General features: G+C 40.2%; 2 protein-coding genes across 4 annotated transcripts in view; one reads left to right on the top strand and one right to left on the bottom strand.

Annotated features, from left to right (window-relative positions):
- nisch (nischarin) overlaps positions 1 to 9311 on the bottom strand; it is a 29580-nt gene extending 20269 nt beyond the window's left edge. For all 3 annotated transcript variants that reach the window (XM_053316514.1, XM_053316516.1, XM_053316517.1), the window contains exons 1-12: positions 9143 to 9311; positions 7695 to 7778; positions 7299 to 7481; positions 5974 to 6022; positions 5325 to 5488; positions 5101 to 5196; positions 4371 to 4466; positions 4115 to 4267; positions 3112 to 3180; positions 2439 to 2624; positions 1566 to 1694; positions 1233 to 1346 (exon numbers count right to left, since the gene is read on the bottom strand). In XM_053316514.1, coding sequence (XP_053172489.1) covers positions 1233 to 1346; positions 1566 to 1694; positions 2439 to 2624; positions 3112 to 3180; positions 4115 to 4267; positions 4371 to 4466; positions 5101 to 5196; positions 5325 to 5488; positions 5974 to 6022; positions 7299 to 7481; positions 7695 to 7778; positions 9143 to 9223 — 1404 coding nt within the window. In that variant the 5' untranslated portion in view covers positions 9224 to 9311. The remainder of the gene's footprint in view (positions 1 to 1232; positions 1347 to 1565; positions 1695 to 2438; positions 2625 to 3111; positions 3181 to 4114; positions 4268 to 4370; positions 4467 to 5100; positions 5197 to 5324; positions 5489 to 5973; positions 6023 to 7298; positions 7482 to 7694; positions 7779 to 9142) is intronic.
- Positions 9312 to 12380: 3069 nt separating this feature from the next.
- Positions 12381 to 14141, top strand: wu:fb55g09 (coiled-coil domain-containing glutamate-rich protein 1). Its single transcript, XM_053316555.1, has one exon. It carries the CDS (start codon positions 12821 to 12823, stop codon positions 13478 to 13480), a length of 660 nt encoding a protein of 219 aa, XP_053172530.1. The 5' UTR covers positions 12381 to 12820; the 3' UTR covers positions 13481 to 14141.
- Positions 14142 to 14573: the final 432 nt, after the last annotated feature.

Raw genomic sequence — 14573 nt, 5'->3', positions numbered from 1 at the left:
TTAGCTCAATCACTTCACAGATCAGAGTACACACACCTTATTAAACCTGTTTTATATCCATAGTTGTATAATTTATTGGCTCTATATAGTATTTTGTTATAACGTCTACACTCTGCTGCTGATGTGCACAATCTCTGATCTAAAAAGGTCACGTCCAATTAGTGGGAGAGTGTATTTTTCATAACAGTGTTTGATAAAAGGCTTTAGATATATCTGTTAGTAATTGTAACTTGTTCATATCTGGATCAATAACAATCAACAATATGTAATAGGTGGATTTTGTCTTGTGGCGATCTATGATTGGGTTTTTAATTACATCAGAATTATGAAACTACTACTACAGCAAGAATCAGGATGCAATGATTTATAGAGCACGACCAAGAAAGATGTTTGGAGTCTGTAATGTTAAAATTTAACGAATCATACTTAACCCTCGTGTCGTCCTCCCGGGTCAAGTTGACCCCGTCTCTTTTAACTGTTCCTTCTTTCCTCCCTTCCTTCCTCTTTCTTTAATTTTTCCTTCGTTCTTCCCCTCCTTCCCTCTTTCTTTGCTCCTTTCCTCCTTCCATCTATCCTTCTTTTCCTTCCTTCCTTCTGTCCTTCTTTCCTTCCTTCCTTCTGTCCTTCTTTCCTTCCTTCTGTCCTTCTTTCCTTCTCTCCTTCTTTCTGTCCTTCTTTCCTTCCTTCTGTCCTTCTTTCCTTCTCTCCTTCTTTCTGTCCTTCTTTCCTTCCTTCCTTCCTTCTCTCCTTCTTTCCTTACTTCTGTCCTTCTTTCCTTCCTTCTGTCCTTCTTTCCTTCCTTTCTTCCATCTCTCCTTCTTTCCTTCTCCTTTTACTTCCTTCCACTTTTCCTCCCTCCCTCCGTCCTTCCTTACTTCCTTCCACCTTTCCTTCCTTCCTCCCTTCCTTCTCTCCTTACTGCCTTCCTCTTTTCCTCCCTCCCTCCTTACTCCTTTACTTTGTCATTCCTTCCTTCCTTCTTTCCTTCCTTCCTTCCTTCCTTGACTTGAGGACAACAGGAGGGTTAAACTAATGTGTATTATCTTTTAAAAACATGCAAACCCTCAAAGAGTTACCAGGTTTTTACCCCACTGCAAAAACAAGTTAATCAAGATGTATACCAGATAATGAAATGACTAATTACAATGAGACTCTTCACCATCTTTAACTATTTAATATGTGATGTAACTAATACCGACTCGTGCTGCGTGATTCAGTGCGACAGAGTGTACCTTCTTATCACCACTGCTCATCCTGTCTTTGACTTCTTTGGCTTTCTGAATGGCTTTCAACACTTCCACCGTGTCCAACTCTTTCTCTGTCGTCACTTTACCGTCCAGACAAACCTGACGACGACACAAAAGGATAAATAAACATAAATAAACATCTGTCAACATGAACAAAAACAAACAAACAAACAGCTGTGCACTCTGGTTAAAAAATAAGCTGTTGAACTGGTGATGAGACTAGTGATGAATATGTATTAGTAGTGGTTTCTATAGTAACGGTAGGTCATGTAACTGTGCTGTGGTAGTAACAGTAGTAACATAGTAACAGTCAAGTACCTCAGCTGCACGGTCTCCAAACTGGGCCAGGACTTTGGTTCTGTAGTCGGGGATGATGCACATGGGATTATTGGACACGTTAAGTTTCTCCAAACAGGGCAGAGAGCCGATGTTCCTGATCTCCTCCAACTGGAAACATACAAACACTCGTCACAGACAACCCAAAATCAACATCCACTGACTCCTTTGTTCACAGTCTGATCTACGTTCTTAAGCTTTTATTGGAGAGTTGACAGAAGAGAGAAAGCGAAAAGAGAGAGAGAGAGTGAGCAGGAGGGCGTTAATATGGATCTGGGGTGTCAAAGCCATTTTACATATGCAGGAAGGAAGGAAAAGAAGATAGGTAGGTAGGTAGGAAGGAAGGAAGGAAAGAAGGAAGGGAGGAAGGAAGGAAGGAAGGAAGGAAGGAAGGAAGGAAGGAAGGTAGGAAGGAAGGAAGGAAAGAAGGAAGGGAGGAAGGAAGGAAGGAAGGAAAGAAGGAAGGAAGGAAGGAAGATGTAAAGAAAGAAGGAAGGAAAGATGGGAAGAAAAGAAAGAAGGAATATAGGGAGGATGGGCAGATGGAAAGAAGGAAGGAAGGAAGGAAGGACACAGGCAGGAAAGATGGAAGTGAGGAGGAAAGAAAGGAGGAAGGAAAGAAAGAAGGGAAAGGGATAGGAAGTAAAGGAATAAAAGGAAGGAAGGAAGGAAGGAAGGTAGGAAAGTGGGCTGGATTGGATCCCTCGGCAGGCCAGTTCTGGCCCACGGGCCACATGTTTGACATCCCTGATATAGATGAACCACTAAACTATTTTTAATCCCTTCTGTAAGTGCTCATGGAGTCATTTTTTTCACTCTTATAACAAACTCTGGGTTCGGCCTCGGTGTGTTTACCTGGGCCAGCTGGTTGTGGCTGAGGTCCAGATTCACCAGCGAGTAGAGCTTAGTGAGTCCGGTCAGCTGGTCCAGCTGGTTGCCGGCCAGGCTGAGCGTTTTGATGTTCCCTAAACGGGTGTGAGCAGCTTCCAGGACCCGAAGGTTGTTGTAGGACAGATCCACGTGGACCAGGTTGTACAAGTGCTGCAACCACAGGAGAAACATCATCATCATCATCATTAATGACAAACAACACATCAGAACTGCACTTGTCAGCAGCTGAGTGTGAGTTTCATCCTCAGCTTGAGTCAGTCCTAACTGTCACAGCGTCTCTAACGTGTTTCACACTAAACGCAACACCTTGATTAGTTTCATCATCTGTACTGACACAACACCTGACTGAGCAACGGGAGTATTTCATAAAGCTGGATCAGAAAAACAGGCCTTACTTAAATTCAACTTATGTAACACTTATTTAAATCTGCTTTAAGTAAGGAGAGAATAAGCTGACTAACTAAAGTTTAACTTATGTAAGATTTATTTAAATCTACTTTATGAAACACAATTTGCTGAAAATGAGCCTCACAAACTAGAATGTTTTTTTTTTTATATATTTTCTGACATTTATGCAGCATTGACCAAGCAATTAATCAATTACTGTAGATATTTAACATCACATCAATCACCATACCTGGAGGTTTTCCACTGAGGACAGCTGGTTGTGACTCAGATCCAGAAACTCCACCTTAGGAATCAGTTTCTATATAACAGAGAAAAACTCAACGTCAGCACAAAGGAACTGATTTATGAAGCCTGAACGATCTTTAATCACTTACCGAGCCTGACCTGTACGACAGCCAACTAACCCGTGACATATCTTTAATTAAATCACTATAAACTAAATGTTATTAAATCATCTGGATGTTAAGATTTCAAACAAGGACACAAACTGATCTCATGACATTTAAACTCATAGTTCGGTTTCCTGTTAATTACTGTGATTAAAAATGTAAGAACATGTGTTTCATTTGAGAAGCAGTCGGACCAGCTTTTGACAAAGTTCAAGCTCACTTTGTTGCCACATTTTCCAAATTACTCCAACAAATGAAGGTTTTACACATATTATCAATGTGTATCATTATTTAAACCATATTTTTATTCATTGCTATATATTTTGGTGACCATGGGAACTTGGGAAATCATCAAAATGTTTCCCCTTTTGCTTCGTTTTTATTATTAGTGTGGGAGGGGTGGGGTGAGGGGGGGGGGGGGGGGGATTAATTCTCAAATTGCATGTTTTTCTGTTTTATGTAAAGCACATTGAGTTGCCACATTGTATGAAATGCTCTATATAAATAAAACTGCCTTGCCTTGCGTTGGTGTTGTTTGTCACACAGGTAGTGGGTTGAGGTTTATGAGTTTCCTTTCAGTCTGGGTATTTCCTTTTCTTATTGTGTTGTTGCATACATTTTTAAAGACTCTAACCATATGTATGTATTATTAAAAATATAACGATAACATCTGTGATACTGTGTGAAATGAACAGACAAACAGACCAGTGTTAATATTTGCTCCTCTGATTTCACTCATAATAAACTAATTGAAGCAACTTTTAAAAACACCATTATTGACTGAAATCTAGGTGAAGCTCAAACTTCCTGTCTGTGTTGAGGTTCGACAGACATATATCTCACCACTGAGCTGTCGATTGTGTCGATGCAGTTGTTGCTCATGTCCAGCGTGGTCAGGTTTCTCCACACGGGGATGACGGCGGTGACGGCACAGCCAGACTCCGCCCCCTCCACCTCCCACTGTGAGAACTCGCTCGCCTCCGGGACTAGGATCGACTGGAGAACGCCATCAACATCACAGTACACAAGATACATTATATACTCCATAAACATGTTATATAGTGTATACTATAGAGAAGTATTTAAATCTAAACAGTACCATCATAGTTTCTGTTGAGTGGTGAATTGTCAGAGTCGCCAAACTCGACCTCAGAGACGACAAACCTTGAATCTGCTGAGAGCTGCATTCACTGATCTGAGGAGAGAGAGACAGAAGTTATCTTTCAATACAAATTTTGGCAGATTTAAAGAAAATCTCCCATCGACTACTGTTACAGGAATATACTCAGGTGAAAATGACATGATTACGTAATTAGCTGAGCGCCATCATCTCAGGTACATCATAGCTTTTCAGTGCTGCTACTCACATTAACTGACATTGGTGTGATCATATCAGTTAATTTGTGTGTTTTTATTCAAAGCTGTTAGAGAGAGGTGTGTGTAACAAGCAAAAAGATCCTGTATCCAGAGTTGAACTAGGAAGATTATCGTTAAATATTAGGTGATGAATCCTAAACCACAATCTGACTCCACCACCTCCTTTATCATTTACTTTTTGGTCTCTTTATGTTTGGCAACAGGTAGTCTCTACACCACAAAGCTCCCAGCACCACCTGCTTGTGTGAATAAGCAAAACAGATGGTGCTGAACAGGTGGTTAGTCACTCCTCCAGCCTGGCACTAACCCGTTATTATAAATGGCTGAAACGTGGGCGGATTAGGTTTCAAGCTCTCCCATATCAAACATGAGATTTCTCAAGGCAGGAATGCTAAGTGTGCAGATAAGAGGAGAGTATTTCAAGGGGGGCGGGGGGGGGGGGGGGCAGTTACCTCTATCTGCAGCAGTGATTTGAAAAAAGACAGGTCGAAGGGGAGGCTGCTCTCCTGGATGTTACTGGTTCCCACTGGACCTGTGGTGCCAGAGATCTGAGCGGCAGAGACAGAAACAATGAGAACATTCACCATCTGTGATCCTGAGAAGGAAGTCAGGGCAAAACAGTAAACTGTACGATTGGGATCAGAGTTCATTAAAGAGGTGTGTGTGTGTGTGTCACCTTGAGGTATCGCAGCCTGCAGGTGAAGTCGAGAATGTGTCCCAGGTCAGTTTTGGCGTCTCCGTTGCAGCAGGTCGGTTTGGCCAGACGGAGCTGCTGGGAGACGGAGTAAAGCTGCAGAGGACAGAGAGAAAACACCTCGCCAGCCTGCAGCAGCTGCTCACCTGCAGAACACAAACACAACACAGAGATTTGATACTAATCACTGTTTTGTTGCAATATGGAAGTCAGTTTATATCTGTTTGTATATACATGAACTTTAAGCCACAGAGGAAGCAGCAGCTGAGAGTAACATGTTTCTGCTGCAGCACATCATAAGTGCCTTCAAAAGTGAAAGACAAAGTGCGGAGAACAGTATGAAACTTGTCATCATGTCATTATGATTCAACTCTGTAAAACTGGTCACTTCATTAAATTGGACATTTACATCCTTATTGTGCCAATAAATGTGTATCGTCCCTCATAAATTAAGTCCAGTAGATACAAAGTGCATTCTGACTCACTGCCCTTTATCTCTTCAACTAATACAGAGTTGGTTTATTATAAAAAAAAAACAACAGCTCACAGAAGGAGTTTCATTAATTGTTAAAACGAGTTGTAGAAACACAAGACGAGAGGAAACAGGTCAAAGGTGAGGAAAGAAGCTGACCTTTATTAAACAGTTCCTCAGCCAGAGCTGCTGTGATGCCGTTAATTTCCTGAAACACAGAAACAGTTTCATTCATTTCATTCATTGAACATCATATTTTCAGTAGTGTTCATCACAGTTACATTACAGTTATTTGGTAATGCAGCATTAACGCAGATGAGCTGTGTGTGATTGAGACTAAACTCGTCAGTGACAGTCTCGTGTTGATCATCTAACATCACATGAGAAGGTTTTTCTATCGGCTGTTTACTCTGTAGAGTCCTGAGGACTCAGAAAACACTGTCTGTCATTGTACCGACATCATGTGATCACGACGACTTTGAATACTGCTAACAGAAGCCTGGGAAATAAAAAAACATCTTCATAAAACAAACATATGATTGTTCCCTCATTTATATTCCATCATATGAGACCAGCAACATTTAATCTGTAAATTATTATTTCAATTAACGGTCTATGTCATCTATAAAATGTCTGAACAGTTTTTGCTTAGTTTGCAAAAAATCAATTTATACTGGTTATTAAAAAATCCATCTTCGTGTTTCTAGTGTTTGCTGCTCAGTAAACTCATCTACACTCAGTTATTACCCTTTTAATTGAATTATAGGATTAAAAAAAAAAAAAACACCCCAAAATATATGTCTCACTTAATATGACTAAGGTTTTATTATGTTGTTTTAAAGCATCTTCATTCAGGAAAACATTTCAGAACAGACATATTTCTGTGGAACAAGTAATCTAAATGTTGCAGTTCAGTTTCTTGTTTTTCTTGGATTGGGCTCAATACTCTCAATGAAAGGAAGTCTTAATGCTAAAGTATAAAACGATATTTCATAAATGTCTTTGCCTCCAACTTTGTGTCCACAGTTTGGGGAGAGCCAATTTTTCAACTTCACATTGTAACTGTGCACAAAGCCAGAGCCATAAAGAAGAAAGGGTGTTTTGACTGGTCTGCCCAGAGCTCTGACCTTAAACCACAATACCCCCATCTATCATATTCAGGACGAACTGGGACTTTGACTTTGAGCCAAGGCTTATCACTCAACATCAGTGTTGTGGTGGCAGAATGGGAGCAAATCCCTGCAGAGAGGGTCCAAAATCTGGTAGAAAGTCTTCCCAGAATAGTCGAGGCTGTTATAGAAGCAGATTAATGCCCCTCGTTATGTTATCACACCCAACCGTCACATATAGCTGCCATGTTTAGGGGTCTTCATACTTATGGACAAGTACTGGTTGCAGTATTTGAACGTATACTCTGAATTATCTGAAGAGGTTGCAGTACATGTGCAGAGGTCGTAAGTCATGTTCGCTTCAGGTCTACTCACATAAAGGTGAAAGTGCAGGAAGCAGGCGAGTGGAGTGGGAGTGGCCTGTGGGAACTGCTGTAGCAGCGTCTGCAGGTAGAGCTCCAGCTCCTTCTGCCGCCGCTCCACCAGACTCTTCGAGTTCTTCCCCAACATCTTCTTCGGAGGCAGCAACCGTTTGTCCACCTTCTTCTCTGCTGTCAGCTGGAGGGAAACAAACACCAGGATGAAACCAACAACTACTTTATAATCATTTAAGCATCATTTGAAAAGCAAAAATGCCAACTGTTCTTTGTTTTGTAGCTTCTCCAAATTTTAGGCCATGATTGACTGTGATTGACATTTCTACCATATAGACATTAAATGATTCATTTCAGATAAATCGACACTGCTCGTTGACCAGCTCCGGTCTCTTACCTTCTCATGGAGGTCGTGGAAGTCGCTGTATCTGTGCTTCACGGTCCATTTGTGTTCTCCGTCCGTCACCTCGATGATGTAGACCTGAAACAGCAGAGCAGGACTGATTACAACCTGACTGCACTGGATCTGCTGGAGTCAAACCAGTTCCTGAGCTGAACAAACAATAAATGGAGAAAGATAAAGATCAAGATGAACTGTATTTGTCCTAATGGGGAAACAGTCTCAACAAAGGCAGTTACACATGATAAAAGAAGAGTAGCACACATCATAAGACATCAGTCACTGAAATTATTAAACATGAAGCTGCAACAATTAGTCAATTAATCGATTATTTTGATAATGAAAGTCCAAATTCTCTGGTTCCAGCTTCTCAAATGTAAATATTTTCTGGTTTAATCTTCTATGACAGTAACTTGAGTATCTTTGGGTTGTGGACTGATCGACATTTTAAGGACCAAACAGTTTGTTGATTAATCAATAATGAAATAATTGTTAGTTTCAGCCCCTAAAAAATAAAACCAGACCACGAAACATGATCACATTTAACACCAGAGTCCATCTGCTCTGACAATCAGGCCATGTGATACCATCTGATCTCCACGACAAATCAAGCTGCTGAGGAAGGCCATGAGATGCAACTGAAAGCTTCAAAGTATAATTGCAGTAAATGGACCATGTGCTTAAAGATTACTTCCTGTCAAACTATGTCCATTTCTTAAATTCAGTTCAATTCAGACTTTAATAAGAACACAGCTAATGAGGGATCAAAACGATAAAATATAAAGAGCGAGTAAATAAAGAAAACAATTTAATCATTTAATATTTAAAGATAATCTTCCTCAAGTCTCACATAAATGAACTGATATGATCACACCAATCTCAGCTAATATGAGCAGCAGCCATGATGTACCTGAGATATTAGTGCTCAGTTAATTATGTAATGTCATTTTATTCCTGTAAATGTATGTAACTGATGGAGATTTTCTTTAAGTCTCCCAAAACTGCTGTCTCTCTCATCAGATCAAGTAAAGAGAAATTACTCTGCTATTAATGAACAATGTTGATTTTAGGAGTCATGTCAGCAACTTTCATATTATAAATGTAACTGTATTGAACATAAGATGATATATTAACATTAATATCCTCTCTGTCAGAGAAAACAGAGGCTGTAGGAGGATTGTCAGCTCTGTAAACATCAGGTGAAATATTAAATATAGCTAATTTAGCATTTAGCTCGTCTGTTAGCTGCTAGCTTGTAGACTAAAAGGGTTAATTTAGTCTAACCTCTGAGAAATAAAGACATTAGAGCTGCTGCTAAAAAATATATGCTATAAAAGGATATTTATGACATTCATTATAAGAAGGAGGTCATCGGTATTAACTCGCTGTCAGTCTGTCAGATGTGAAGCTAAGCTAAGCTAAAAATGAAACCGGACGCAGCTTACTGTGTAGTTTTCCACCAGCTCCGAGCCAACAACACACACTTTCCTCTCAGAAACCTCCTCTGGAAACTGAGAGGAATCCATCTTCTTTAGAGCAAAGACGAGCAAATGTGACCCTGTAGAATAAATATGCAGCTGTAGAGTAAAAAATAAGCTTCTTTTTTTTTTTTTAGAGGAGGTTTTCCACAGCTATCCTCCTCGAGACGCCATGTTTGTTATGATGCCTGATCAGCTGATTGGTTCAAAAAAAAAAAAGGACCAAACTTTATTCATCCACACAATGCTGCTGGATTTAGTTTCACATTCATACATCTAGGCTATAGGAAATAAATAATATGAATGGTGTTGATGTAGAAAAGGGTTGTTATAAATCATAAGGAAAGCCTTAACAGTGTTTAAGCCCACTTTCAGACATTTTGCTTAAGATAAGATAAGATGTCTATATTTATCTTTATTTAAGTAGATTTTCCTTGAGTATTTATTTCACTTTTGACTACTATTTTACTTTTATTCCCTACCTTTGAACCCAAATATCTGTACTTTCTACTCCTTACATTGTCAAAACAGGTCAGTTACTTGTTTTAACTTCAGTGATTTAATGTCAGAGAATATCTAACTTTTTTTCTTGTCTTGACTTTAATCTCATTTTTTTTCTGGAAATATGACCCTTTCTCAAATATGACTACATTTTAGAGGTCTAAGTACAGATTTTTTCAAATCTGGACCTGGTCTAATGTGGTCTGGATGGTAAAAGCAAAAAAAAAAAAACAGGTTTCACAAATCTGAAAGTGGATTTAAAAACTATTAAGGCTTTCCTACAATGTCTAACCCTTTTTCATAAGTGTAAGTGGTTCCAAAAATGGAGAACCAGCCACTAAATATCATTATTTATATCCTCCCCTTTATCTTTACCCCCAAACCCCTGAATCAGAAGCTCATTTAAGTGTTGTCTCATCCCTCCATCTTTGTCTGATAATAGCTCTACACCTCATCCTAGAGTATTACCAGCAGCTCAGTAACAACGCCGACAGTGTTAAACATAGATGTAGTATGAGGTCATAGACATAATACACCCATGTATAATGAGGTGTGGTGTTTTATGACTTGGTGACTGCTAAATATTTCTGAGGCAACGACCAGACCTTACATCAACTGATCCGTTCTGGTAACTTAAGGTCACAAAAAGAGATCAAAACTTTAAAGAGTCTTTGAAATAAGGATAAATTCACAATAACTTAGCTTAAAAATACTGATATATACCCAAATGCACAGTGAAAGAGTATAATTATGTTCATATACTGGCAGTGTTTGGATCCCTTCCTGAAGGGAGTTTAATAAATGATCCAAGAAAGAAGTGAGGACTGGATTTAGTCTCTTATTGTTTATGTTATACTTGGAAAAAGTATTTTATTTCATCAGTAAAGTCAACCAGCTAATCCAAAGGAGGAGTCGCATCATATAAATAGTTCATACATGTCACTTCATGTTCCTCGTCTCCATCTTGATCTTCTGTTTGAGAAATTTAGGAGCTTTGTGGGTACAAGATGCACCTTTTACTATCATTAAGAGACTGTGAGTCATTTTGGTGGCAGGAAAAAACACATTTTGGAAATGTCTTAGGAAGTTTCATCTCATATCTGACTTTTTATTTTAGATTTGAACATTTTACTTTCAGCGTACTCACAAGTATCATAATATAGATGTAGAATTGTAAATTGTAATCGAGTAACATGATCATTAAAAAAAGAAAAGAAAAGAAAAAAGTTGTCTGTGAAGATTTAGAGTATGAACTGTTAGTGTTTTTAAAGCCAAGCTGTAATATACATGGCAGCCATGTGGGGTCAGTAGTGCAGCTGCAGACTGGCGGACTTGTTATGGTCTTCAATGGTCTGTTTTGTTGAACTGAATATGTTTAAATGTGTTTGAGTGGAAGTGAATTGTAACAGCATGGACAGTAGTACTGATCGTACCATAGGAAGCAGCTTTAAAGGTTTCCCTGAAGAAGAGAAAGCCTTGTGTGGTGACATTTAAGACAAAGTTAGATTTGATTGATTTAGGGGATGTACGTTTTAATAAAATATTGGATGACTATAAACAGGAAGTCTTTAACCAAGAGGCTCCGAGAAGCTGCCTTTTGACACAGTGTGATGAGGTTTAGCAGATATAACGTTAGCATGAGGCTGAATGTTTGTTTCCCTAGTAACCTATTGGACCTAACCTAACCTAAACAATTGGACGAATTACAATTATGACCTAATGAAGCGATAGATGCAGAAGTCAGAGGATAATTATATTTATTGTAATTTGTCATCTAGGAACCTTATATGTGCCAACTCTGCCAATCCACCCAGTACATGTGGAGACATTTCACTAGATATGTGAAAACACTGATCTGCTGATGGTCACTAAAAGTCACTGTGATTCATCCTCTTTGGGATTAAACAAGTCTGTACAACATTTCAGTTCGTTCTGTAGTTGTTGAAGATATTTCAGTCTGGACCACAAGAGGTGTATCAACCCACATCGCCATCGTACAGCGCCATGCCACCACTGTGGTTTTAGTGAGGAACTTTTTCTACTGGCAGATTTTATGTGTAAAGATTTTGGACTGAAGACAAAGTTTATTTTTGTATTGTAAAAAATAAACTTATGTTCTTCTCTAACAGATTTGTCACCTTTACATTTGTATTTTTAGGGTCTTTTGGCTTCATGTGGTCTTCTCAACACTTGTTTATTCATGATATTAAACACAACATAACTAGCTAACTAACTCCTGTTATTACAGCTACAACAGTTGTGCTGCTAGTTGTTGTCATTGTGCAGTGTGTGTGTGTGTGTGTGTGTGTGTGTGTGTGTGTGTGTGTGTGTGTGTGTGTGTGTGTGTTGTCAGAGGGCGGGCAGTAACAGGGGCAGTAACAGGGGGCAGTAAGCAGCTGTGGATCAGATTTCAGCTGCTAAAACCGAAGCGGAGTGAACCATCCTGCAGCAGGGAGCATCTTTCTGCTTTTCACTACCATAGCTTACAACTGAGGCACCTGCAGGAAGCTAAATATGCTAAAATATATTATACTTGCATGTAGAAGTAATGTCTTTTAAAATCTGTCACGTTACAATGTTATTAATCTGCAGTGGAGTAACCTGGCCGCACCGACTCCCCTCCCCCCTGTTAAACCTGTGAATGGATCCTTCCAGCTCTTTATCCTTGGCTCTGAGAGGAGGCAGAGTCACAGTCAGTGCTGATCAGACCTGAGTGTGACACAGAGGCTGGTTCAAAACAGAGAAAAAAAATACTGCTTTAAATCTACTAGAAGGCACTTAAAAACCCTCCAGCAGCTCAATTTAGATCATTTATCAGAGCTGCAAGGAGCTGATTTGAGTTTTAGAGAGGTGAAGAATAGAAATTAGAGAGACAGAGGAGGGCGTGACAGACAGCCGAGCAGGCAAGCTGCTGCTGCCAGGGGAGGAAGAGCAGGCTATGCACCAGCCAAAGCCAGAGGTCAAGAAAAAAATCTCAAGAATAGTGAAAAGGTAGACTCAGAGCGAGAGAGAGGTCATTTGTGATCTGAGTCTGAAAATAGAGACTAGCCTCTCTTTGTTGTTGTGTGGGCAACCGTGCGGGGAGGAGGATGTGAAGGAGAGCAGCAGGGAGGAAAGGGAGGCGACTGCAAGAAAGACAAGAAAATGCTCTCAGAGATGATATGCACGAAGAGCTGCCAGCAGCAGCCTCAGCAGGCAGGCGGAGAGGCACCGCAGAAGGACGCTGCCAGCCGCAGGAAGCGAGGATGGTCCAAGAGCTGCAGGGGGCGCCTGCAGGGGCGGAGGACAGGAGGGGGAGGGTGGCCCAAAGGGCGCAACCATCATCATCAACACCCTCAACGTCATCATCCTCGTAATCATCTCCGACACCTTCAGAGGCCAGTGATGTCCCTCCGTCCCATCAACGTTAAGGGGAACAGGGCGAGGGGGATGCGAGCCCCCAAAAACACCAACCAGTTTCTGATGCATGAGAAGTACCAGATGCAGCACATGAGGTCAGACTCAGTGGGGAGCGACAGTGGCAGCTGCTCAGACAGTGACATGGAGCTCACTGACATGGACTCATACCTGGGTGTCCTGGAGAATGCCAGAGGAGCCCTCCTAGACAGTCCTAACCCACATGGCTCAACGACGCCACCCAGGCCAGTCCTGGTACTGCATGAAAACCATCTGCACCTACAGGAGGACAGTCTACGTCTGCAGGAGGACAGCATGCAGTATTTCCCCTCAGAAGCCGATCTGATGCAGAGTCAAAATTTCATGCAGAGGGACTTTGTTGAGTTCTGTGACATCCTGACGCCCTGATGGGGGACTCTCAGGGAACTGACAGTCAAACCTCAGACTGAACGGGGGTCAGGTTTGTTCTGAACATCTCCATCTTATCGAGTCATTTAGCCTTCAGATTTTAAAAATCTGCCTTGCAGGGTGAGATCATTTCACCACTTTCCAGCAGTATTGAGTTTTTTAAAAAAGATAACTTTTTTAAAATCAAATGTCATTTTGTGTGATCTGCCTTATTCAGTCTGTTTTCAAGAGTCCGTGACTCTTCTGTTTAGGGAACAATAAGTCGAACCGCACTGAGAAAAAAGTGAAATACTTGATGGTATTTTTCTACATTTAAGAAGAAAAACTTAAACTGCAAGAATGTAAGATTAAATGACATAATAATGGCAGATGTAATGTTTTTTTACAGGTCATGTCTGGTCTTGTTAAGTGTGTCAGGGTGCTAATGTGCTGCTTTCCTGTTGTTATTGTTGCACACAAAGGGAGATGGGCTGGGTGGTGGGAGTGAGCTCCGACAGCCAATCGGCATCGAGCTGGCTGGATTAGGCTGCAGATGGTTGGTTGGCTGAAGCAGAAATAACATTTTTATGTACAGAATAAAAAGAAAAAATGGAAATAAATGTCTGATTGGTGTAATATGGACTGACTGGTTGTTTTTATGGATTTAAATGAGCACTTTGAACGTTTGAGTTTCTGAGTGTTTGAGTTGGCAGGGCCAGTGTGTCACTGAGTCATCGGGGCAGTTCACAGAGAGAAGGAGTTTAAACTATGTGAGAATAAATACTCAGTGATATTCAAATGCATCGGAGCAGGTCTCATGATAATATGTGAGCGAAGCAGTAAGAACAGAGAAGAGTCATCAAGAAAAACATTAAAATAAATATAATATTAAACATACATGCACAGAAATAAACATTTAAAAGTTTTTTTGAGTTGGATGTTGCATAATTTAAAAGATGACCTTGCCTTTATTTTATTTTATTTTGCTATAAAACAACACACACATATAACACACTTGCCTTGATATTCACAAAACATGAAAAAAAGAAGTGAAGAAAACCAAATCAGATAAAATCCAACATGGACACACACATACACGGTCGTCCATAAAGTT

This window comes from Scomber japonicus, chromosome 3 (assembly GCF_027409825.1).
Source record: "Scomber japonicus isolate fScoJap1 chromosome 3, fScoJap1.pri, whole genome shotgun sequence".
NCBI lineage: Eukaryota > Metazoa > Chordata > Actinopteri > Scombriformes > Scombridae > Scomber > Scomber japonicus.
Note: the sequence above shows the minus strand (reverse complement) of the source record. Positions and strands in the feature narration are given on the sequence as shown.

Bases quoted from the DNA above. Each gene is read 5' to 3' on its own strand.
- wu:fb55g09 (XM_053316555.1), top strand. From the start codon at position 12,821: ATGCTCTCAGAGATGATATGCACGAAGAGCTGCCAGCAGCAGCCTCAG.